Source organism: Bos taurus, chromosome 4 (assembly GCF_002263795.3).
Source record: "Bos taurus isolate L1 Dominette 01449 registration number 42190680 breed Hereford chromosome 4, ARS-UCD2.0, whole genome shotgun sequence".
Classification (NCBI taxonomy): domain Eukaryota; kingdom Metazoa; phylum Chordata; class Mammalia; order Artiodactyla; family Bovidae; genus Bos; species Bos taurus.
In genome coordinates this window covers 71,162,902-71,189,091 of record NC_037331.1, presented here as the reverse complement: position 1 = coordinate 71,189,091, position 26,190 = coordinate 71,162,902, and the positions used below count along the sequence as shown (strand labels likewise).

Here is a 26,190-nt window from a genome sequence, read left to right as displayed (position 1 = left end):
CTTATGGGAACTTATCTCTTCCCTGAATCTAAGCCAGTTTTGCCTTTGTAACTCCCCTTTCTGTGCTTCCATTGCTGACAAGCCCCGTTTTGATTCACATAGAATTTCTGTAGATGTTTTAATTCCTTTAAGCTTTCCAAGTCAGGTCTTAGCCTGACATCACTCCATCTCTTTCAGGTGAGTTTTAGGGTGTCTGTCCTTTCATCCAGTATGCTTAGACATTCAGTTCTCAGTGAGTAATCCTGTTGCTAGCATTCTTAGGGGTGTTGTTTGTAATCCCTTTAGGGCTTGAGTTGCATTGTATACACTGTAAATCAGTAAATCAGACAAATCCTAGTTAAATAGTTAACAAAATAAAAATCTCACTGTGACCAGAGTATTTTAAAGTATTTTGTTTTCTGTTTTTATCAAATTAATGCATGTAGCATATTTTATACCGGTGGCAGATTCATTTTGATATTTGGCAAAACTAATACAATTATGTAAAGTTTAAAAATAAAATAAAATTAAATTTTAAAAAAAAAATATATATATATATAATGAAAAATAACCCCATCTTCTTCTACCTAGTTACCAGAAACAGTCACTTTTCAATCTTTCTGGTATTTCTTCTGTTAGTCCTCCATATGTTTTAATAATATCTTCACTCTGCTGTTTCTTGCTCTATCCAGTGTAGGCCTTATCTGCTGTCTTCCTGAGTGTCCTCCCAATATAAAGATAGCTCTCAGTTCAGTTCAGTCGCTCAGTCGTGTCCGACTCTTTGCAACCCCATGAATCGCAGCACGCCAGGCCTCCCTGTCCATCACCAACTCCCAGAGTTCACCCAGACTCACGGCCATCGAGTCAGTGATGCCATCCAGCCATCTCATCCTCTGTTGTCCCCTTCTCCTCCTGCCCCTAATCCCTCCCAGCATCAGAGTCTTTTCCAATGAGTCAACTCTTCGCATGAGGTGGCCAAAGTACTGGAGTTTCAGCTTTAGCATCATTCCTTCCAAAGAAATCCCAGGGCTGATCTCCTTCAGGATGGACTAGTTGGATCTTCTTGCAGTCCAAGGGACTCTCAAGAGTCTTCTCCAACACCACAGTTCAAAAGCATCAATTCTTCAGCGCTCAGCCTTCTTCACAGTCCCAACTCTCACATCCATACATGACCACTGGAAAAACCATAGCCTTGACTAGACGAACCTTTGTTGGCAAAGTAATGTCTCTGCTTTTGAATATGCTGTCTAGGTTGGTCATAACTTTCCTTCCAAGGAGTAAGCGTCTTTTAATTTCATGGCTGCAGTCACCATCTGCAGTGACTTTGGAGCCCAGAAAAATAAAGTCTGACACTGTTTCCACTGTTTCCCCATCTATTTCCCATGAAGTGATGGGACCGGATGCCATGATCTTCGTTTTCTGAATGTTGAGCTTTAAGCCAACTTTTTAACTCTCCACTTTCACCTTCATCAAGAGGCTTTTGAGTTCCTCTTTACTTTCTGCCATAAGGGTGGTGTCATCTGCATATCTGAGGTTATTGATATTTCTCCCGGCAATCCTGATTCCAGCTTGTGCTTCTTCCAGCCCAGCGTTTCTCATGATGTACTCTGCATATAAGTTAAATAAGCAGGGTGACAATATACAGCCTTGACGAACTCCTTTTCCTATTTAGAACCAGTGTGTTGTTCCATGTCCAGTTCTAATTGTTGCTTCCTGACATGCATACAAATTTCTCAAGAGGCAGGTCAGGTGGTCTGGTATTCCCATCTCTTTCAGAATTTTCCACAGTTTATTATGATCCACACAGTCAAAGGTTTTGGCATAGTCAGTAAAGCAGAAATAGATGTTTTTCTGGAACTCTCTTGCTTTTTCCACTATCCAGCGGATGTTGGCAATTTGATCTCTGGTTCCTCTGCCTTTTCTAAAACCAGCTTGAACGTCAGGAAGTTCACGGTTCACATATTGCTGAAGCCTGGGTTGGAGAATTTTGAGCATTACTTTACTAGCGTGTGAGATGAGTGCAACTGTGCGGTAGTTTGAGCATTCTTTGGCATTGCCTTTCTTTGGGATTGGAATGAAAACTGACCTTTTCCAGTCCTGTGGCCACTGCTGAGTTTTCCAAATTTGCTGGCATATTGAGTGCAGCACTTTCACAGCATCATCTTTCAGGATTTGGAATAGCTCAACTGGAATTCCATCACCTCCACTAGCTTTGTTCATAGTGATGCTTTCTAAGGCCCACTTGACTTCACGTTCCAGGATGTCTGGCTCTAGGTGAGTGATCGATCACACCATCGTGATTATCTGGGCCAGTCTTTGTTTTAATACAAAACTATATGCATGAATTCTGTCATAATTCATGCATATAGTTTTGTATTAAAACAAAGACTGGCTTATTCGGTAAGTCACGCATTTTTCTTGGAGACCTCAGTCTCACAAGCCTCAGTCTTCCTGCTTCAGTGAGGACTACACACACTCCTCTCTGTCTATCCCACGTTAGCATAAGGATGTTTCCCTTTATTGTTGTCCTGAGTTGAAGCTATGGCTCCTGGGTCCCATTCTTTTTCTTTCTTGGTTTATTGCATTGTTTTGCTGCGGCACATCACTTGCAACTTGACAAGAAATGGTGTATGGATGTTAATTTTTGGATCTTTGTGTTTGAAGTTGTATGTTTTTTGCCCTGTATTTGATTAATTGAGAATAGAAAGTCTAAATTTTAATACTGAAAAGATGTTACTCTTGAATCCAGTTTGGTTAAGAAGTCTGTTGTTCAGTCACCAGGTCATGTCCAACTCTTTGAGATCCCATGGACTGCAGCACACCAGGCTTCCCTGCTCCTCACCATCTCCCAGAATTTGCCCAAGTTCATGTCCATTGAATCAGTGATACCATATAATCAATTTATCCTCCGTTGCCCTCTTCTCCTTCTGCTTTCATTCTTTCCCAGCATCAGGGTCTTTTAAGAAGTCTGGGACATCATTTTAATTTTTGTTCTTTCATAAATGACCTGATTTTCCTTCAGAGTCTTTTTATTTTGTTGGTTTTCATTATCTTATAATAATGATGTGCCTTTGTGTGCATCTATTTTTATTCCTTGTGCTGATGATTGTGGCTCTTCAGACTAGAAATTCATGCTCTTCCATTCTAGGGAATTATGTTTCTTCGATGATTTCTCTCTGTTTTCTGTTTTGACTTTTTCTAGAATTTCTATTAGCTAGATGTTGAACATCCTGGATTTATCTCTTTTGTCTCTTACTTTTCATATTGTCTAGCCTTTTATCTTTTTATTCTACTCTTTAAAAGATTACCTTGAATTCTTTATCTTCTATCTCATCAGTGTTTATCACAACTAGTCATAATTTTCATTTTAGGATTATTTTCTGTTTCCTGTTTAATTTTTTTTTCCCATAGCACCATCTGTTTCTGGGAACTATCTCTGCTGTATCTCTAAGAATATTAAATAGTGAGTGTAATTCTTTTTTATGTTTCTGTTGTATAGGATGATTAAAATATTCTGGAGATGAATAATGGTAATGGTTGCACAACAGTGTTAATGTACTTACTGCCAATTAATTGTACACTTAATAATGGTTAAAATGATAAATTTTATGTTATATATATTTTATCATGATTAAAAAACCCTAAGAATTAATCATATTAGCTTCTTAATATTCTAGTATATAAGTATATCATGCTTTATTTAACCCTCTCTGTTATCGTCCATTTGCATGATTTGGGTGGCATTTTTGTTACAAGTAACTAAACTGTGTATATGTAAATCTCAGATGTAAAATTAGTAAACCAAAGGATATATATGTAGAGAGGGATTTATACATAGAAGTATAAATATATTTATTTCATCTTGCTTTCTTCATGCCAAATTAATTTACAGAAAGATATACTATTTTACCTTTCAACAGATTTTTAGTAACTGTAAATATTCATATATGAATTTTTATATAGAATTATGTATGTATATCCATACATCAACTCTCATTTCGTTACATGATGTTGGTGTGTCTTACTTTTTTTTAAATCATTCACATTTATATAACATCTAGTTTTTATTAAGCTTCAGAATTAACACATACAAAAAAATATTAAGTGTGACAAGTTTCCTTAACTTGTGATACATTGTCTCGTGGTCTGGATGGCAGGGTCTCATAGGGAAGGAGGTAAATACTGCTGTTAGATTAAGTTGATTTCATTTTCTTTATGTATTATATGATCCTAAAATAAAATATTAAAAATTATTCATCTTCTTGGCTAAACTGCCTTATTAATTATGTTTTCTCTTTACTATGTCTTGGAATAGTTAACAAATGTTACTTTGTTGCTTATTTCCTCACTATATGAAGAGCTGCTAAAGATTAGAATTTTGCTAAACAATCTATTAGTTACCATAAAAGTCTAAGGAATCAGCTGTAGTTAAGTCACCCTGATCTAATTTCTCTGTTCTAAAAATGGAAAAAGACTTAATTATGTGGCAATTTAGATTGTGTGTGTGTGTCCACTAGAGAATGGTATTCTAGTTAAAATTCACTTGTAAACCAAAAACATTTCCCCAATAATGTGAGATTCTCTCCACGTGATAGAGGTAGTGGTGGAGGCAGTGTGTGTGTCTGTACGTTCCACTTCAAGCAGCACATTTCTATGTGTGGTTTCACTGTGGTGCATCACAAAAGTCATACTCTTCTAAAATTATCTTCACAGATACTAAGCCAAGTCCTAGCATGTGTGTAGTTGGGGAACTTAAAATTGCCTTTGAAATTTTATCATACCACTTTTGGTAAAGAATTCCAGAAACCTTAGAGATTACACATTTTTTAACATGAAAAGTCATTATGGCATCTTGAAGCTCTTTAAGTGACTTCATAAATCTCTCTACAGTAATCTGGGATGAGCCAGAAAACAGCAGGGGAAAAAGGGAATTGTCTCGTACATAATGATCTCATTTATCAATTAGACCCTTGTTACTGAGCTTGAACTTAAAGTTTTGTTCTTATAAAAGTTTTCTTGGTGTGTTGTTACAAATAGTCCAAATACTAACTGTCACTTTTTCATCTGTTTACTTTCTAACTTTAATTGCATATAGTAAATGATTTCCTCAGATATTCTGCTTGTGTAAGTACTTGACTAATAGAAGTAGAATTTTTTTTTATATATATCTGATGTAGCCAAACTCAGATTAAGGTTAAACTTGAATATACACACACACGTACACAAATTACCTTTCTTCCTAGGGAGTTCTAGCAAGTTGGCAGAGAGTACATAACTGCATTTTTACAACAGTTTGAAAGGTGATAATTATCTGTTCCTAGCACAGCCAGGTTGCAAAGGAGTTGTATGTTTCTCAAATACCAGATAAAAGGATCTTTGACTTGATCTCTCTCTCATTCTCTCAGAAAGAATACTTCAGGTCAGAGTAGAGAAAGTAGAACATAGTAACATCCAGGTGGCTAGATCTACCACTGAGGTGCAAAACAAAACAATTAACATTTGGAAATGTCAAGTAGAAGGAAGCCAGAAGAAAGGTGTGGTACTAGGGTGAAATAAAGGACAGATAATTTGTGGGTAAAACTACACTTCAGAAAATTGATAATACCAACTAAGAATAGAACTTTGCTCACTTATTGGACTTGCAATTAGGCAGTGTTAAAGTATAAAGAAATTAATACTCCTTAACAGAAAGGGAGTATTGGTCAGATAGAAAAGACACTCATTTGCAATATACTTTACACTTAAGAAGGAAATGGCAACCCACTCCAGTACTCTTGCCTGGAGAATCCCATGGAGGGAGGAGCCTGGTAGGCTACAGTCCATGGGGTTGCAGAGTCGACTCGACTGAGTGACAGTGACTTGACTTCACACTTATTGCTCTTACCTTAGTTAGGAATTTCAAGTTAGGGCTCTGCTTCTAGGTAAAATATATTTCGAGTTTCAAACTAACTTTATAAAGCATATTTTTTGGATGTAAATTGTATATTGGAGACTACCTCTTAAAACATTTCTGTGGATCAGGGTCAGTAAACTTTTTTATTTTAGATTTTGTCGTCCGTTTAGTCTGTACCACAGCTATTCTGAGAAGGAAATGGCAACCCACTCCAGTATTCTTGCCTGGAGAATGCCAGGGACAGAGGCACCTAGTGGGCTGCCGTCTATGGGGTCACACAGAGTCAGACACGACTGAAGCGACTTAGCAGCAGCAGCTATTCTGCCTTTGTAAAATGAATGAAAACATGGGTGATAAAATGAATGAGCAAAGCTGTGTGCCAGTAAAACTTTTTTACAGAAGTATTATTATTTACAATAAGAAGCAAACAGGTTTTGTAAATAAACTTTATTTACAAAAATAAGATTTGGTCATAGGCTATGGTTTGTCAACCCCTGCACTAAATGTAAAAGTCTTAAGCTACCCTGTACATTTTGGTTTATATTTTAATACATTGCATTGTCTCTGTACAAATTCTCAATGCTGTGTTATTTAGTTACTTCACGGAAACCAAGGGAAGATGAAAAAGATGGCCAAGCATATAAATTTGTGTCACGATCTGAGATGGAAGCTGATATTAAAGCTGGAAAGTATTTGGAACATGGGGAATATGAAGGAAACCTCTACGGAACCAAGATCGACTCTATTCTTGAAGTTGTCCAAACTGGAAGAACTTGCATTTTGGATGTCAACCCACAAGTAAGCTGTATGAATTCCAAAGCTGTTTTTTAAGTTTTAGTTCCTGTGGAGTTTTTGTCTTCAGATTATGAGGATATCTCTTTTCCTCTATTACCTGTGGCGATAGAGAACCTTATTATGCATCTACAGCTAGTTTACTAAATCTCTAATCCATTAGTCAGCAGAGACTTGGATGGCAATAGATGCTTGAGTCACACCCCTTCCCACCCAGCACACACACAGCCCCACACATTCACACACATATCCCATTCATTTCATTCTCATTCTGTGTCCTTTACTGACCCCTTCCCACCATTCTACACTCAACCCAATCCCCTTTCCCTACTCAGAGATTTGTATTATTAATAGTTTGGTGCATATCATGCTGTCATTTTAAGTATGCTTTAAATAAAAATATATATATATTTAGAAAATGTAATGGGTTTTCTACTTTTGTTGTTTCTTATATACATAAATGGAAAAATTCTATACAGATTCTTTAGCCTTTTTTCATTAAGCAGTATTTTTTGAAGATCTTTTCGTGTTAGGTACTATAGAGCTTTTTTTGTGATTGCTGCATGATATTTCATAGTACAGATATATGATTATTTATATAACCACTCTCCAGTTAACGGACACTAAAATTATTTCTGCTTTTTCAATATTAACAGAATTCTACAATTAACATAGAAAGCATTTATATCATTCTTAATGATTTGGGATCATTAATACTTTTTTTTTGTTCAGGGGTACCAAAGAGTAGTGAGACTGAAATCAGAACAAAATTAATGGATCACCATTTTAGGAAAGCACTATATGGAATCAGAAGGATAGAAGGGAGGTGAGGGGATGGGGAGCAGATGTTAGACTATGTCCTTTATCTTTAGGAAGAGGGCAGGTGGACTTTGATTATTTAGGGTAACATAATTCAGATTCTAATCCTATATAAATTGGTTTGCAACTTTCTTCTACACAGGCCCTGAAAGTGCTGAGGACATCCGAGTTCATGCCCTACGTTGTGTTCATTGCTGCTCCAGAGCTGGATACCCTACGTGCCATGCACAAGGCCGTAGTGGAGGCTGGTATCACTACCAAACTTCTGACGGTGAGGAGTGTTCAGGCTAGCGGTGTTATTTTCCTCCTAAAGTTTTTCCTTTTTCTTTTGGGCATGTTTAATTCTATCTATTCATATTTATGAAACAAACACATTACATAAGGTATCACAGAATAAAAATATGTTCCCTGGATGTAGTTAGGATTTAGAACAGTATTGCTTTTACTTAAAAATCATCGTCCACTCCATTTTAAAACAGAAGTTTACTCTGTGTAAAGGAAATGGAACAGTGTTAAAATGTACATATTAATCTAATTCCCTCTTTTTACTACTGTGGAAACAGGGCCTATACAAGATGTTCATAAGGTTTACTATGGGTAGAGTTAGGTGTTGTTACATGTTTTCATTTCTCCCTCTCTTTTTCTCATGTTGTGAAAAATTTTAAATATGTAGAAAAGAGGGAAGACATGAACTCCCATGTGCCCACCACTTAGCTTCAATAACACATGGCCATTTTTGTTACAATTAGACCTCTCTTCACTTCCTCCCTCACCTTGAATTATTTTGGAGCACATCTTTGATATCACATCAACCATAAATACTTTAGTATTTATGTCTAAAGATAGACGTTTTGGACGTAACCATGAAACCATTAACACATCAAACATTAGGAAGAGCAGCTTCTTAATATTATCAATATATAGTCTGTATTTGCATTTCCTCAGTATTTATAATTTTTTTTAGTTAGTTTGTTCAAATCAGGATCCAAACAAGATTAACACATTGCATTTACCTAATATCTTCTAAATCTTTTTTCCCCCACCCCAGCTTAATCAAGGTATAATTGATATACAATAAACGATATATGTTGAAAGTATACACCTTGATAAGGTGGGGCTCATGTATGCACCTGTGAGGCCATCACAGTAAAGAAACGGCATGCCCATCACCTCCACAAGTTTCCTTGTGCCCCTTCACAGTCCCTCCCTCCTTCTTCTACCTCTTCCACAATTTAGCTGATTAGCCTTGAAATCAGGTAGCTTTAGTCTTCTTTGTTCTTTTTCAGGTTGCTCCATGTCTCTAATGAGCTTTATGAATATCTGAAATATAGTTATAACAAATGTTTTCATGTCTTCAAATTCTAACATTTGCACCAGTTCTGGATTATTTAATGACTTTGCTCCTCATTGTGAGTCTTATTTTCTTGCACCTTTGCAGTCCTAGTAATTAATTGGATACCTAATATTGTGAATTTTGTCCTGGGAAATGCAGCTATTTGGAAATTGTTTGTTCCTTTCACATCTTGCTTTAAAACCAGAGCAGTTCTCATTCTAGGAGCAATTACTCTTGAGTGCTGAGGCAAAACCCATTTGAGTGCTCTCTCAGATGACCTGTGCCTCAAGAGGTTTTCTGTCCTGCCTGTGGGCATGGATATTGTTTCTGGCTCAGAACGATAGCTCTCATCCTTCCTGGTGATTCTTTGGTGATCCTGGGTAGTTGTGAAGTGCAAGGATTGGTATTCAGCTGAATGCTGGAGGGGGGTCTTTTGCAAGTCTCCAGAGTTCTCTCTCCAGGCTGCTGTTCCATCCTGTAATCTGTCCTGCAAACCCCTGCCGCCTTGTTCTCCCTGGACTGTCAGCTCTGCTGACAACTGAGAGTTCAGTAGCCTCCTCCTGGGCTCCGCCTCCCTATGCTGCAGACTGGAAGCTATTTCAAGCTGGTGTGTAACCTGGGATAATCATAGGGCTCACCGTTTACTATCTCTGGAATCCCTGGGTTCCATTGCTAACATGCGAAAGATGCACAGTGTCTTTTGTTATTCCGTACTTGTGGTCTGAGTTGTGAGGCAGGAGAGTTCTTCTGATATCTTTTGTGTTTTTTTTTTTTTAGGAACTGTGATGTGAAGTGGTAGTATTCCAAGTTTGTCATTCGTTCTGCATTTATAAACTAGAATTCTTCTAAGTAATGACTTTTTTTCATTAACTAGTAGATTACTCTGAAGTAGAGTATATACAGAAAAGTAGAAAATATACTTGATACTTCCCCTTTATAGATCAGTTTTCAGAATAATGGGTTTGTTCCATAACAGACTCCACAGGTGACCAAATAAGGTTTGTGTTTTTTAGTTTTTAAATCCACAAGCACATGGATTTAAACTTGATATATTTTACTCTTATTGCAGTTGTTATTCTTATTGATGTTCAAATTGTCCCATTTTTGACCAACGGGGGCTTATTTAAGTTGGCCCTTGAGATCTATTTCATGAGCTTAATGGTCTCATATAGCTTCCCTGCTGTAAGACAGATGTTCCAGGCTCATCTTGTACATTTTCTGTTCCAAGCCAGGAGTCAGCTATTTGTCCAAAAAGCTCTGGTTCCTTTTAGAGTAAATGATATTTTATTTTAGGACTATAATATTAAAGATGCACATTGTCCCAAGATTGAGGATTGTTTCTAGCTGTATGCACCTTTTAGGTAGACAGAGCTCATTTGGATATATGCTTTTCTGTTTGTATGTTTGAAGGAAACTGTATCATGAATTTATACTGACACTTCCCCATCAAATTCAGGATTACAGGGTTTATACTTAACCTCTTTTATATGGTAACTCCATTCTCCTGTGCTGAGTATCCCAGTTCTCAAAAACACTGGGAATGTTAAGAGTAGCACATAATTGCTCATTTGCTTTATCTCACAATACACAGCAGTCTGAATATAAGTGTACAAATGCTACCAGGTATGATTCTTGTGAACTGTCTCTTTTATCTTTAGGGTTTATCCCACTAAGTATATCAGTCAAATCAAATCACTATATATTAAAGTCACTTGAAATACTCCCTTGTCTGTGCTTAAGTCAGTTATTACTCTTTGATGTGTAAATTGTCTCATCTTTAGCTAGGAGGAGCCTATTCCTCTTATTGTCTTGAGTCTTTTTAATACAACCCCAATAACCTTCAATGATTCTTTGCTTCCTGGTACGAGCTGCTCCAGGTTATCCTTACACATTTCTTGGCCCAGATCTGGAACCAGCCTTCCAAAAGCCCTGGTTCCTTCTAGTGGGAAGTAGTATTTAGGCCTCCTATGGATGCTAGAATTGTGTATTCAACTTAGCTGGTCATTGTTTCAAGATCTTCTTAGTGACCAGATAAAGGAAACATATTTCCCCCTTTTGGAATATAGACATCATTAGTTCAATTTGATAGTTTCAACTCAGATTTTACATTTTTACTTAACTTCTTTGACTTTTTTAAATCGTTTTTTTCCTCCTATGCTGAAAGTCTTCATTCCTAATAACATTAACATAATTTCAGACTTTACATATATAAAATAAGCACATACTATATGTGTAATTCCTGAGTCATAATATTAACAATATGATTATTAAAAAGTTTTAAGTTTCAGACTTAAAACTTTTTTTAAAAATTATGATATATTCCTTGAATATTATTTTAAAGTCACTAAAATAATTCAGTGTTTAAGCCATCAACTTGAAACACTTTTTTATTTTGCTTTTAAGTTTTAGGTATTACTGTTTTTTATTTGAATTTAATTTTGTCATATAATTGTATACATTTTCATAGTTCCAGAGTAAATCTTTAAATCAAACAAAATTTAGCTTTACTGTCCTCTGTACTCCAGCCTCCCACCTACACAGGTAGCTATTTTCACAATTTTTAATATAAATATGTGTATCCTCCTGCCCCCATTTCTTACATTAAAGGTAGCTTCTTACATACAGTAGTCTGCCTGCCTTTTTCACTTACTAATACATTCTGGAGATCATTCTATAGCCATACAGAGAGAGAGGTTTTTATTCTTCCATCTATATGGTATACTAGATAATTGTCACAGGATTATTATTGTCAAATAGAATTGATTTGTGTTTTAATAGGACAGATTGCTAATGACTATACTAGGTAAGATTTGTTTATAAGTTGGCCTGTTTATACATCTATAACAAAAGGCTCCTCTGTTCATGGTATGCTCCAGCAAAGTATACTGGAGTGGGTTGCCATTCCTTTCTCCAGGGGAATTTTCCCAACCCAGGTGTCGAACCTGGGTCTTCTGCATTGCAGGCAGATTCTTTACCATCTGAGCCACCAGGGAAACCCAAAGATATTTTAGTTGTTTCAAACTGATTTAGAGATCTCAGTGAAAATATTAACTAAAATATAAGTACTAATATCCCTCAAGCTTACTTGAGAACCCACTTCACTATTTTACTTTCCTTTAGGAGTTTTCACCAAATCCATTAACTTATTTACCATTATTAAGCTGATGTTCCTATTATATTGATAACCCAGACCTGAGCTCCAATTTACACTAGCATTCACCTACTTAACATTACAGCTGCACCTGGATGTCTCATAGACACCTTAAACTTAGCATGTACAAAGTAGAATGTTTTATTTACCCCCCACCCAAAATCATATTTCCCCCACTCCCACCCACCCAACTCTGCGTCTTCTGCAACTATCCATTTATTCAAGCTAGAAACTCGAGCTATTTTTGATTCATTCATATTCCTCACGTTCCATATTCAGCCCATCAGCTAAACTGGATAATTTTATCACCAAAATATATGTCTATTCTGCTGTCATTTCCATCTTCTCTGCCTCCATCATAATCCAGAGATGTCTTCCCATCGCATCTAGGTCTTCCATGACCTAGCCTGTGCTGTCTCAACTTATTACCCCATCCTCCCTTGTCCTCCATCCATCTTGGTGGTCTTTTTATCTTTCAGTATCCATTTTCCCCTTGGATTTTACATTGCTGTTTCCTCTGCCTGGAATGCTCTTTCCTCCACTATAGTTCTCAATTTAAATGTCATTTCAGTTCAGTTCAGTCACTCAGTCGTGTGCAACTCTTTGCAACCCCATGAATCGCAGCACGCCAAACCTCCCTGTCCATCACCAACTCCCGGAGTCTACTCAAACCCATTTCCATCGAGTAGGTGATGCCATCCAGCCATCTCATCCTCTGTCATTGCCTTCTCCTCCTGCCCCCAATCCCTCCCAGCATCAGAGTCTTTTCCAATGAGTCAACTCTTCGCAGAAGGTGGCCAAAGTACTGGAGTTTCAGCTTCAGCATCAGTCCTTCCAATGAACACCCAGGACTGATCTCCTTTAGAATGGACTGGTTGGATCTCCTACAGTCCAAGGGACTCTCAAGAGTCTTCTCCAACACCACAGTTCAAAAGCATCAATTCTTCAACGCTCAGCTTTCTTCACAGTCCAACTCTCACATCCATACATGACCACAGGAAAAACCATAGCCTTGACTAGACAGACCTTTGTTGGCAAAGTAATGTCTCTGCTTTTGAATATGCTATCTAGGTTGGTCATAACTTTTCTTCCAAGGAGTAAGCGCCTTTTAATTTCATGGCTGCAATCACCATCTGCAGTGATTTTGGAGCCCCCAAAAATAAAGTCTGACACTGTTTCCACTGTTTCCCCATCTATTTCCCATGAAGTGATGGGACCAGATGCCATAATCTTAGTTTTCTGAATGTTGAGCTTTAAGCCAACTTTTTCACTCTCCTCTTTCACTTTCATCAAGAAGCTTTTTAGTCCTCTTCACTTTTCTGCCATAAGGGTGGTGTCATCTGCGTATCTGAGGTTATTGATATTTCTCCCGGCAATCTTGATTCCAGCTTGTGTTTCTTCCAGCCCAGCATTTCTCTTCTACTCTGCATAGAAGTTAAATAAGCAGGGTGACAATACACAGCCTTGACGTACTCCTTTTCCTATTTGGAACCAGTCTCTTGTTCTATGTCCAGTTCTAACTGTTGCTTCCTGACCTGCATATAGGTTTCTCAAGAGGCAGGTCAGGTGGTCTAGTATTCCCATCTCTTTCAGAATTTTCCACAGTTTATTATGATCCACACAGTCAAAGGTTTTGGCATAGTCAATAAAGCAGAAATAGATGTTTTTCTGGAACTCTCTTGCTTTTTTGATGATCCAGCGGATGTTTGCAATTTGATCTCTGGTTCCTCTGCCTTTTCTAAAACCAGCTTGAACACCTGGAAGTTAACGGTTCACATATTGCTGAAGAAGAATTTTGGAGAATTTTGAGCATTACTTTACTAGTGTGTCAGATGAGTGCAATTGTGCAGTAGTTTGAGCATTCTTTGGCATTGCCTTTCTTTGGGATTGGAATGAAAACTGACCTTTTCCAGTCCTGTGGCCACTGCTGAGTTTTCCAAATTTGCCGACATATTGAGTGCAGCACTTTGACAGCATTATCTTTCAGGATGTGAAATAGCTCAACTGGAAATGTCATTTAGGTAGGTTAAATGTCATTTATTCATATGTAGAGTCACTCTGTCTAAGGTAGGTCTCTTAAAATTCTTTGTTCCTGGTTGGTTTCTTTCATAGTACTTACTACAACTTGCAAGTTTTTGTTTATTTGCCCTCTTATTTGTCTCCTCCAGTAAATGGTAAGAACCCATTCCGTCTTATTCACTGTTATATCCATGGATTATGAAACAGACATTTTAATAGGAACTTAATGAATATTTGGAGAACCTGTAGAAGTATTGTGAAATTTAAAACAGTTTAATGAAAAGCTTTACTTGCTCATGAAAAAACCTGTTCTTTACTTATTCTCCCTAAATATTCCAGAATGACTAGAAGTATTTTATGAAATATAAACAATAATGAAATATATAACAAATTAAAGTGTGTGTGTGTGTTGTTGTTGTTGTTGTTGGGGGTGGGGAGCATGTAGTCTTCAAACTGTTCTTCTGAGATTCTCTTTCTTAGAGAAAGGCAGTAAATTTGGCATTGAGCTTAACAGCCACTGAAATTTGGGTTCCATGATTTACAGACTCCATAAAGTAAAAATATTTTGAGAAGAATGATGTAGTCGGGCTGTGCTGTGCTAAGTTGCTTCAGTCATGTCCTGTTATTTGAGACCCTATGGACCATAGCCCACCAGGCTTCTCTGTCCCTGGGATTCTCCAAGTATGAATACTGGAGCGGGTTGTCATGCCCTCCTCCAGGAGATCTTCCCAACACAGGGATCAAACCTGCATCTCTTGCATCTCCTACATTGGCAGGCAGGTTCTTTACCACTAGTGCTACCTGGAGGCTAGAGACCTACAATAATTCCTTATTACTTTGGATTTCACCCTAAGATTATTGTCAATAGTCCTTTAATTAGGAATCTTCTCTTAGTATCAGTGAAACAGAAGACACAGAATACTCAAAATGCAAACATGAATGCAGCTTTAATGACTGGATATGAACAGATGGTAATATATTTTTTAGCACTCTATGTAGATTAGATTTTGAGGATTGATATCACACTCAAATATCCATCCTAGTTACTTCTTCTTTCATTTTGAGTTGATTGTGAGCAATAAGTATACATTGTGTAAACTTTTCCTCTTGAAACTCTTTGCCAGGACTCTGACTTGAAGAAAACAGTGGATGAAAGTGCACGGATTCAGAGAGCGTACAACCACTATTTTGATCTGATCATCATCAATGACAATCTAGACAAAGCCTTTGAGAAACTTCAGACTGCCATAGAGAAACTGAGAATGGAGCCACAGTGGGTCCCAATCAGCTGGGTTTACTGATGATTCAGTAAGGTTCACAATTCAAATAAACTTTCCAAAAAGTGACTGCAACAGATAAACCTACTGAATAAATACATGCACAGATAGAAGATATCTGCCAAGTCCAGGCATTTTTATTGTGTAGATTGAAATACCAGTACACTATTCTGAATTTTTATATAAAATGTGGTTGAGAAGGTGTACTAATATATAATTGATCTTAATTTTTCTAACTTTTTATGGATAATCTTTCTATTCATATCACATAAAGAAATGCGTTGAAGCATTTTGTATATGTTTTGATTTAGTACCCTTGCCTTTTTCATCCAAGGAATTTTCAAATCATTCACTCTAACATTGGTCTCACATTTTCACTGTGATAATGAATACTTGAAATAGTTTTGTAAAGCTGTCATTTAGTTCAGTATTTAGTGAAGGGTCAGCTACTCTTATTAGGAAAAAATAATGGCTTATTGGCCTTCTTTCCTAATATATTCAATTTCTTACAGAAGCAGAATTTTAATGTCAGTGCTACAGCTAGTCTACCACCATCCAAATCTGACATCAGAAGTCTGCTCAGTGCAACATAGCTTCATTATTTCAGAGTTGTACGGCTATCCGTTCTAATTTATGCAGCTATGTTAGTTTTTTCCCTTCATGCTCTCTCTCGTGAAAAAATGAAGAGCAGTACCTTGCACTCTCATTCGTTGCAGTGACGGGCTGATGCTTCGTTAACATGTACACGGCGAGCGAGGCCACACCGGCCGGGAGAGTGCCTTATCCTGCAAACCTTGTAACAGAATGACTCTGGGAGCTGATCCATTGTAAAAGTTTAACTGATGAAAGTGTACCTATTGCTTTATACAGTTTTCTATTAGGATATGATCAGCAAATGTATCATGCCTCTGAAAATTTCTGTGATGCTGAAAAATGCCTCTCAGTTTGCAGTTGGGGGTTTATGTGAACAATCAGTTTGCTTTTTGAAGTGTGATGTGATCATTAGGGTATTTTTTCAGTTTGTTGTGTTGTGAACCAAATCCATTGAACAATTTATGAAATTTGGAAAAAATTGTCAAATGTTTTATCTCACTAGACTACATATATATTATATAATATGTACAGTGTATGTATTATATAATATGTATTAAATAATGTTTTATATATTTTTTTACATTTGTTAGGAAATGTACTTTTTGTTTAGGAAGTAAACTTTCTGATTAGGAAAACAGTTCTCCTTCTTTAGATACATTAATATATACAAATTTCCAAAATTCATCTCAGTTAATATCTTCCTTTAGGATTCTTTGATGGTATAAATTCTTCTAAAGTATATTCAGAGATGCAGATTATTGTTTAACTAAGTTAGCCATATTTTATACTGCTGCTAGCTTTTCACATAAACAGTATTCACACTTAACAGGTTAGGTGCTTAAACTTTGATGATCATCTTTGTCTGGTGGTAGACACCAGACCCCTGGCTGCTGAAATTTGTTTTCCCCTCAGCTAAGCTGTCACATGGAATGCTAGCCCGGAGGACTCAGAGGGAAGAGAAAATACATGGTAATAAGCAGCAGGCACTGTTCTTTTTCACAATGAAACCAAACACCCAAGTAGCTGTATGGAGGTTCATTGTCCTAGAATAGGAAATTGGTAGCAAAATGGATCATACCCTTTAGTAACTTTGGTAACTTTTAAACCACGTACATTTACATCAAAGTCTTGGCTTCTCAAAGATGAATCAAAGCACAGTGTCGAGATGATGTCCCATGACTTAGCATCTCAACACACTGTAAATTTTAAGAGAAATTTTATTTTCACATTCTCAGGAAGTATGGTGTCTTCTGCAGTGTGCCTTCGTGCTGCTGCCTGCCGCCTCTAGGGGATCACTGGAGCCGCTGCCTGCAGCCTCTAGGGGATCACTGGAGCCGCTGCCTGCAGCCTCTTGGGGATCACTGGAGCCACTGCCTGCAGCCTCTTGGGGATCACTGGAGCCGCTGCCTGCAGCCTCTAGGGGATCACTGGAGCCGCTGCCTGCAGCCTCTTGGGGATCACTGGAGCCGCTGCCTGCAGCCTCTTGGGGATCACTGGAGCTGCTGCCTGCAGCCTCTTGGGGATCACTGGAGTAGCTCAAGAAGTCTATCCACAAGATATTTTACCCATCGACACAACAGAGATGGTTTTTACATCAGACATATTTTAGGCCTTATCACATGGTATAAAGTGCACATTATTTAGAAAACAGTCTACACTTGAGTTATTTCTATTATAAATGGTATTCATGACTAACTAGTTTATACACATGAGATTCCTCCTAATATAAAATGGAACAATGCAGTTGATTTCATTTCCATCTAGATGCCAGAGCCAAAAAGAATCAATTTATAGCAAAGTTCATCTATTTCAATAAAGAGTCATTGAACTTGAAAGTGAAGTCCCATCTGGTTCTGTAGAAACCAGCAGAGCTCTGCTGGGGCAAGAAGCCCCAGAGGCCCCAGAATTCTCCTATAGCAATGACAGTATAGTTGTGATCAAGGGAATGTGAACTTCTCCTGTAGGGAAGGTCTAAGATAACTAGCTTTACTGAAGAGAAAATAGCTTAAGGTGACATTAAAAATATTGTTAAAAATATGCGTGCATATGCTTTTGGGAAACAATGTGCCAACATAGTAATGCACCTGAGGATTCCTTGTAGACAGGTGAGCATCCACATTCAGCATTCAGGGCATGATTATTTATATACAGCTAAATATTATATATATTTTTAAATATACAAATATCCCATATCCATAGAGTTGATGTCCCTGGATAAGTCATTTAACTGTAACTAGTGTAATAAATGTGATGCACTCAAGTAGAATTTTTCCTTTTATTATAACCAAGCCTTGATGATGCAGTTTCCATTTCTGTTTGATATTTGGATAGTGTCAAGTAAAATACTATCCAATACATCAGACTTTGTTTACTTTTACCATACAACTGCTGAACATAGCTTTCTAAGGTAGAAATCATATCATAAACCCAGTACAGCAATAGTAGCCTGAACCCTAGATTCTAGAATCTAGTAAATTTAATATAATAGCTTATAAGGACAAGTTTTCTTTAAAAGAGCAAATTGGATATTAACACAAATTTAGAAAAGAATTCAAATTAGCAATAAAATATGTTAGTGTAGCATTATAGACTATGGCCAGGTACTGACTGCTTTGACTGTAATATCCCAGTGACCATAGAAGATGATCTTTGTTTTAAAGAGTCATTTAAATTTGTACTTGTTTTTATGGATAACAACAAGTGTCACAATCCAGTGATTGGGGTTGATTTTTCAGATGGATAGCCATGGAGTTAGGTATAATTATTTTAAACTGGTAAATATTAAAGTTTTGAAAATTGGTCTACTTAACATTGTACTTTTATGACTTCTGAAACAACACCCCATTTTCCAGGAACCACAGGCTAGGGAGCCAATAATTTTATAGTGATGAGTCTTTATACTACATATGGAAAAAGCAATCCTGAAGTTTTCTGTATATAGCTAGCAGGTCATTTTTTAAATGTTTGAGTCATCATATATATAATATATATATATACAGCTATGTGTATAATATGTAAAATTCTCCCAAGATATATGAATAATACTAAAATGTTCAGTATGTAATTATAACTAATGCTCTTACATTTTTAATTATTTCCAAATTCTTAGACATTATGAAACTTTTCACATAGTTTTCAGAGGCTCTGGTTTTACTTTGAGGCAGATACTAATCCCCTTTCTGAAAAACATATTTGGAATTAAGCTCAGAAAGGTATTCTAATTTTATTTTCTTAGGGAAAAAGGACAGAGTCATGGATGGAAACCTCCTGGGAAATACTTATTTAAACCTTCAAATGAATTTGAGATATGGTTCAGGCTTAGAGATTATAGTACCTGCCCTTCTCTTGGATTTGTTGTGAGAATTCATGTAATAACATCTGTAATGGATTTGGAGTTCTTAGGAGAAATTCAGTATTTTAAATAACAGGATTATTGTATATAGAACAAGTTAATATTCACAAACTTTTAAGAATACAATTGAGTAATAATTCATACCGTTTTTTACATATACATTATATGTCTGAAGAAAACAATTCTATAATTTTCTTAAGGTAAGATTATTTTTAACTGCATTTTTGCTAGCTTCAAGTTTTATTTTTAGTGTTTTCCATAATTTACCATATTACTTTGTGTGTTTCTGGAATGACTTAGTACACAGAATCAAAAATGAGTCCTTAAAACACTAGAAAGTGAAGGAATGATGCTATCTCATTTCTAAGATAAGACTTTAAAAGCATGATTTGCACTACTTCTGCAGTACACTGCACTGCATTCTTTAAAATAGTCTCTCTTTTTATAAAAATAGAGCTGGTGCACTTCTACTGGCTGAGATCCTAATTATGACTCCTGACCATATGACCACTGAGAAAATTTACATCTCCCTTTTAATAATACACTTGTTAAATAAGGCTAACTTAATATTTATCTTCACCGTAATTTATAACTCTGATGAGGTAAATGGTAAATTGGAAATTCCTTATTAAGCTACTTTATCTGTTTATTATATATATTCATTTGCCCTGAGTTGGCTTATTTTTTAGTTCTTTTAAAGTGTACCTCTCTTGGAGGTAACATAGTGATAGGTGCACACCATTTAGAAATTCTGCCTTCAGTTTTAAAACAGCTGTGAGGATGTTGTTCCAGCCTGAAAGAGGTTGTGTTCTGGTCTCTTAGTGGCCTTGGTCAGGAGGTCTTGAGTTCAGAATCCTTTTCTAAGTCCAGACCTTTAGGAAATCCTCCTCCTCACCAACCAGACCACTCACAAGTCAAACAAAATTTAAGTAAGCAATCCAGTACTCTTATTACATCTGAAGACACTCTGATCTTTGCCCCTTAAAGCTGCGTACCTTATTCTTCTGCCTGAAATTTATCACTGCAGCCCTATGGTTCAACCCATAGTATTAAGTTTAAAAGGCATTTGTTTCTTTAAAAGGGGAAACATATTCAGTTACCTCCAGTTGGGGGACCACGAATCCAATAGGACTGCTTTTTTTTTTTAGTTTTGTTCTCTACCTGCTTCAGGGCCACTGGCTGATACTGCAGTGCTATGAGAAATCTGACTTGCCTCCATACACCAAAGCTGACCAGAAGCAACAATTCTTTTTTTTCCCCCTACCAGCTTTAATTGTTTTCTAATCTCCAGCACAAACTGAATGAACACATCTACAGATGATGTAAATGCCACTTACAACTTGGCAGATTAAATGACTTAATGCTTGTAAATCCGTCTTGAGTCCCAGTGAATAAGTACTGTTACTAACACAGAGCAAAAGCCAAAAGGTCTTATTTTAAAAGTTGGGGATAAATATCTTTATTGCACTTTAGTCACAGCAACCCAGGGTAGAAACATACAAATATGACAAACTATGCCTGAAACTTAACCTTCTTCACATCAGTCAAGGAGGCCTGGGAGCTTGGAGGATGAGGGAAACTCTGCTATATATATTATTACCATCACTAAACCATAAGTCATTACCAATTAAAATATGTGGTTCTCGTCTTATTCTTAAATACAAGAGGCAGGCAGTGATGTGAGTAACCTTTGCAGACTTTGCAGAACATACTTTGTTCTGATAGACATGGTCTAACTGAGAAATGCCTTAGTCTTTTTAGTGGAACTTGATTTGAGGAATAGCTGATCTCCATCTGTAACTGAAATACAAGGTAAATACTTCTTTTGGCTGTGTGTTCTCTTTAAAAAAGAACTGCTGATTCCTGTTTCTTCAGTAACATTGATGTTTAAGAAAATGTTATCTTGGATTTTGCTAGAAGAATGAACACTGGGGTTCAGCATCTGGTATACTTTCCACATGTTATGTTAGCTCTATTAAGAACCCATGATGAAAATTTGATGTGAGGACTTTGGGTGTTTTTCCCCCCATTTCATTTTGGTATATTTTTGTTTTGAACACATATGCATGCTCTTTTTAACCTCTAGTCTGTGAAATGATGGTAGAAGAGATTTTTTTTTTTTAATGGAGGGCAAAATACTTGTTAACAACCAAAAAATTAAAGCTGAACAAGCTGCTAAAGGTGAAAAAGTTTAAAATTAATTGCTACTGCTTTCCAAGTAATTGTATTACTAGTACCTGTACAAAAGAAACATTATTGCTGTCCTTGTATAAATAAAATCTACCTGCAGTACAATTAAGTATTGACTTCTCAGCAACTGTCCCTGTAAATTTTTCTTTTCACATATTAATATGTTGTCCAAAATGAAATTTACTGAAATGTTCAATCTGTGAGACTGCATACTCCTGGTAAAATATTTTTGTATATATAAAGAAATAAATACTTAATATTGGGAAAATGTAGTGTTTCATTTCTAGGTAGAAATAAGGCTTGAAGATAATAAAATATAGAAGGTATCAGGTGAGTTTGGGCAGTTTCTTTGAACTGCTAATCATCTTTGTTAAAAGCTTCTAATGTCAGATTTTTCCCACCAAAATTTATAAATTTTTCACCTGCCTCCCTTTTGTTTTTTAACAAGGAAACCCTAATTATTGTTTCATCTGTCCCAGCCCAAAGATTCCATAGCTTTCAAAGACGACTTAAAGAATTCCAGAGACAGGGAAGATTAAAATACAGGATCAAGAGAAGACCTCTACGCTTAGATGGCATGAATACTAGGGCCATTTCCCAGTTAGCCAAGAAAAGAAAAACCCTGGTGGGAAAGACAACGCCTTCTGTGGCACATAGCTCAGCCCTGAGGTCTGCTATGAGAAGGGGAGGAGGACCCACTGGACCGACCAAGAGATGGAGGCATGAATGTGGGTGAGCACAGGAAGCCTGTTTCCAGAAAAGGTACTTTGGCAACTCGTTTCCTAAGCTAGTTTTCTAGGATTCCATACCCCACAATGCAGAAATTGCTGGTCTAGTGTATTTCTGATGTCTCCAAAAGAATTAGTTTTTTTGTTGAAATATATTTGCTTTATAATACTGTGGTAGTTTCAAGTGTACAACATAATGATTCTGTATTTTTACAGATTCTAGTCCGTTATAGGTTCCCTGGTGGCTCGGAGGTTAAAGCATCTGCCTGGAATGCGGGAGACCTGGGTTCGATCCCTGGGTCAGGAAGATCCCCTGGAGAAGGCAATGGCACCCCACTCCAGTACGCTTGCCTGGAGAATCCCATGGAGAGAGGAGCCTGGTGGGCTACAGTCCATGGGGTTGCAAAGAGTCGAACACAACTGAGCAACTTCACTTTCACTTTCATAGGTTATTATAGTGGGTATACTTCCTTATGCCATACAGTGAATCCTTGTTTCTTATCTACTTTATAAACAGTAGTTTGTTAATTTCATATCCCTAATTTGTCCCTCTCCCTTTTAGTAACCACAAGTTTGTTTTCTGCGTCTGTGAGCCTGTTTTGTGTATATATTCATTGGTATTTATTTTTTAGATTCCACATATAAGTGATATTGTATAGTAATTGTCTGACTAACTTCACTAGGCATAATTCTTTTTAGGTTCATCCACATTGTTGCAAGTGCCAGTATTTCATTCTTTTCTTATAGCTAAGTAATACTCCATTGTGTCTATACCACATCTTCTTAATCCTGTCATCTGTTGATGGGACTTGAGTTGCTTCCACGTCTTAGCTATTGTAAATAATGCTGCTGTGAATATTGGGGTGTGTGTACCTTTTCAAATCAGTGGTTTTGTTTTTTTCCAAATAGTGGGATTGCTGGATCATGTTAGTTCTATTTTTAGTTTTTGAGCAAACCTCCATACTGTTTTCCATAGTGTTTATACCAATTTACATTCCTGCCAACAACATACGAAGAAAGGTTCCCTTTAGTCCACATCCTGTCTGACATTTGTTATTTGTAGAGTTTTTGATAATAGCCATTCAGACCCTTTTGAGGTGATGCTTCATTTTGGGTTTGGTTTGCATTTCTAATAATTAGCAATGTTGAGCATCTTTCCATGTGCCTGTTTGCTATCCGTATGTCTTATTTGGGAAAATATCTATTCCAAGTCTTCTGTCCATTTTTTGTTGGGTTTTTTCAATAATTGAGTCATATGAGCTGTGTGTATAGTTTGAATACTAACCACTTGTCAGGAGCATCATTTGCAAATATTTTCCCCATTCCATTGGCTGCCTTTTTGTTTCGTTGATGGTTTCCTTTGTTGTACAAAAGGTTTTAAGTTTAATTGGGTCCCATTTGTATATGTTTGCTTTATTTCTTTGGCCTTGGGGGACTGATCCAAGAAAATATTATGTTTTACTTCCGAGTATTTCACTTATGTTCCCCAAAAATTAGGTTTTACATAAAGTCATCATTCCCTTAATAAACACAGCTGGGTGTCCATATAAGTGGACTGGTGCAGTTCAAACCCATGTTGTTCAAGGGTCCAACTGTGACTCACTCTTCCATCTTATACTACCTTGGTTTTCTGTCACTGCAATAAGAAATTACCACAGACTTAGCAGCTTACAACACAAACTTATCATCTCAGTTCTGTAGGTCCATAATTCAACATAAGTCTCACGAACAAGTCTCATGAGGCTAGAGCGAAGTTGTCTCCCAGGCCCTGCCCTGGCTCTTACCTGCAGGTCCGGAGGAGAATATGCATCCAGGCTTTTGCAGGTTGGTGGTGGTCTCCATTTCCATGCAGTTGTAGGATCGAAGTCCCCATTTCCTTGCTGGCTGGCCGGCCAACTACTCTCTTGTCCTTGAACCAGCCTCCTCTATCTTCAGAGCCAGCAGCAGCTCTGAATTCTTCACATGCCTCATTTTTTCTGCATTTTCTTTGGCCAGATCCATCTCTCACTAACCCTTCTGGTTTCTTTAAGGGTCCACCCAGATAATCCAGGGTCATCTGTCCATCTCAAGGTCCAGTACCTTAAAAACACCCTTTTTGCCAGGTTCTAGGGATTTATTAGGTCATGAACACCTTTTATCGGCCATTTTTGGGCCACACCACACTAACTGTGTCAGCATTTCTTCTATCCCCATTTATGAAACAGAAGTAGTTGTAGAAATAGAGTTAAGGCAGCTGTTCTGTTCTAGGAAATACTACTATATTTATTATCTGTTTTCTAGGTGTTCTGGGATACTAGGACTTGATTCCAAATCTCATTACTAAAAGAAGGATGGTTCTGAATCTCAAGCAGTAATTAAAGGTATATTTAAAGTTAATATTTAATATTGAGGATACCAGTTAGTTAGAAGAATCTATCTCACCCTCACTGGAGCCCAGCACTACCTCATCCACCACATCCCAGTGGGAATCTGCTGTAGCAGCATATGCCCACATCTTTTTCAATCGCTAATGTTTACAACACAGTCCAACAGGATTACTGGCCAATCTTAGGGCCATTGTGGAAAGAGACTCCCTCAGTTGCTGTTTAATGTAACCCAAACTTTCAGTACTTGCTTGGATGGCTTCTTTTCTTTCTGTCTTAAGTCTGTGTCTAGTTTTTAATGTTTGGAGGGTTTTGTTATTTTTTTAACTCAGGATAATACATACAAAATTCTAAAAGATGAACCACCCCATCTCACCCCCCGCCCCCGACCAATGCCTCTTGTCCCAACCTCTAAATCCTTTCCTCAAAGCAGACCCTGTTGGGTTTCTTGTGACCTCTTAAATGAGATTTCCCAGGCATTGAGATACATGGATATCTGTTTTTCATACAAGTAGATTCATATCACACATTCTATCTGCAGTATGTTCTTTATACTCATTTTATTTCAGAAAAGCAGAAAAAAACAGGTATAGTGCCACCATCTCAGCACAACTATTTTGACTTTTGCGTTCCTTTCCAATTTGTGTATGAGGTGCTTATTTTTTTATGTTGTTGCCACCACAGTTACAACTCTTTCTTTCTTACATATCTTAAATATTTGCATAATAGCTACATGATTTAGTCTGATTTTTAATAGACGTAATGAAAGGGTTATTTTCTTCATTTCTTGCTTATTAACTAACGTTCATTAAAATCTGAAGCACAGGAATGGAATAAGTAGGCGATGTTGAGATAAAAACAGGTGCTGAGTAACATAGCATGTTCCAGCTGCTAGCCCTCATCCCCACTGCCTGCTGCCCCCCAAGTAAGTCGAATTCGAGCAGCGACTTTTTGCTGAGGGAAAGCAGAAGTGGCTTCAGGTCCCCAGTGGATATTAGCATTGGCATTAGGGGCACTCAGAAGACAGTTCAGGCTATTTATAGCAGGATATGAAAACAGAACAAACAAGAAAAATACAGTTCAAAGTTCCTTTGATACAATATGTAGCATTTTACAAATTAAACATCCAACATGCATGCAAAATCAGCACACTGCTCTAGACATAGGATTGGTACATTGATCAAAGCACAGCAAAGTCAAATAAATAAAATGCATATATATGTATATATACTAGGCCCTAAGGAGAAGTATGTCCTGCAGTTAGGTTATTTTTTAGCATAATTTTGTTTAGCAGAAGACTATGTTCTCTAGTGGCATTTACAGTTCATTTTTCAGTCACTGCATAGCATATAGCACATTCAAAATGTAGCCTTCTATGAAGAGAAATTGCCTCCCCACAGCATTCATAATTTAAAATGAATTTTTGGATCAAAGTGTCAGCCTCATCTATTTTGTTTAACAGAAAGTGGGGAAAATAAAGTGATAAATGGACCTATTTTTTTTCCTGCAGAGAAAAGGTCTGACTACTCTGGCTTAGAATTCTCCACCCTCCTCCAGCTGGGGTGCTGGGGTCTATAATTCGGACACTGGGTTAGCAGCACAGGAGGGCCTCCCATGAAAAAACCCTGTACAGAGTAACTGGTAGCTGAATTCAAGGTGATTTGTAATGCAAAAAGCCACCACTTCTTAAACTATTAGAT

At 37.1% G+C, this 26,190-nt stretch overlaps 2 protein-coding genes across 14 annotated transcripts in view; one reads left to right on the top strand and one right to left on the bottom strand.

The window, feature by feature from the left end:
- The window catches only part of PALS2 (protein associated with LIN7 2, MAGUK p55 family member), a 165,352-nt gene extending 143,844 nt beyond the window's left edge, over positions 1–21,508 (top strand). For all 13 annotated transcript variants that reach the window (XM_059885904.1, XM_010804340.4, XM_015469877.3 and 10 more), the window contains 3 exons: positions 6,468–6,670; positions 7,626–7,754; positions 15,111–21,508. In XM_059885904.1, coding sequence (XP_059741887.1) covers positions 6,468–6,670; positions 7,626–7,754; positions 15,111–15,287 — 509 coding nt within the window. In that variant the 3' untranslated portion in view covers positions 15,288–21,508. The remainder of the gene's footprint in view (positions 1–6,467; positions 6,671–7,625; positions 7,755–15,110) is intronic.
- GSDME (gasdermin E) overlaps positions 1–26,190 on the bottom strand; it is a 104,831-nt gene that overhangs the window by 4,269 nt on the left and 74,372 nt on the right. The gene's annotated exons all lie outside the window — the stretch shown is intronic.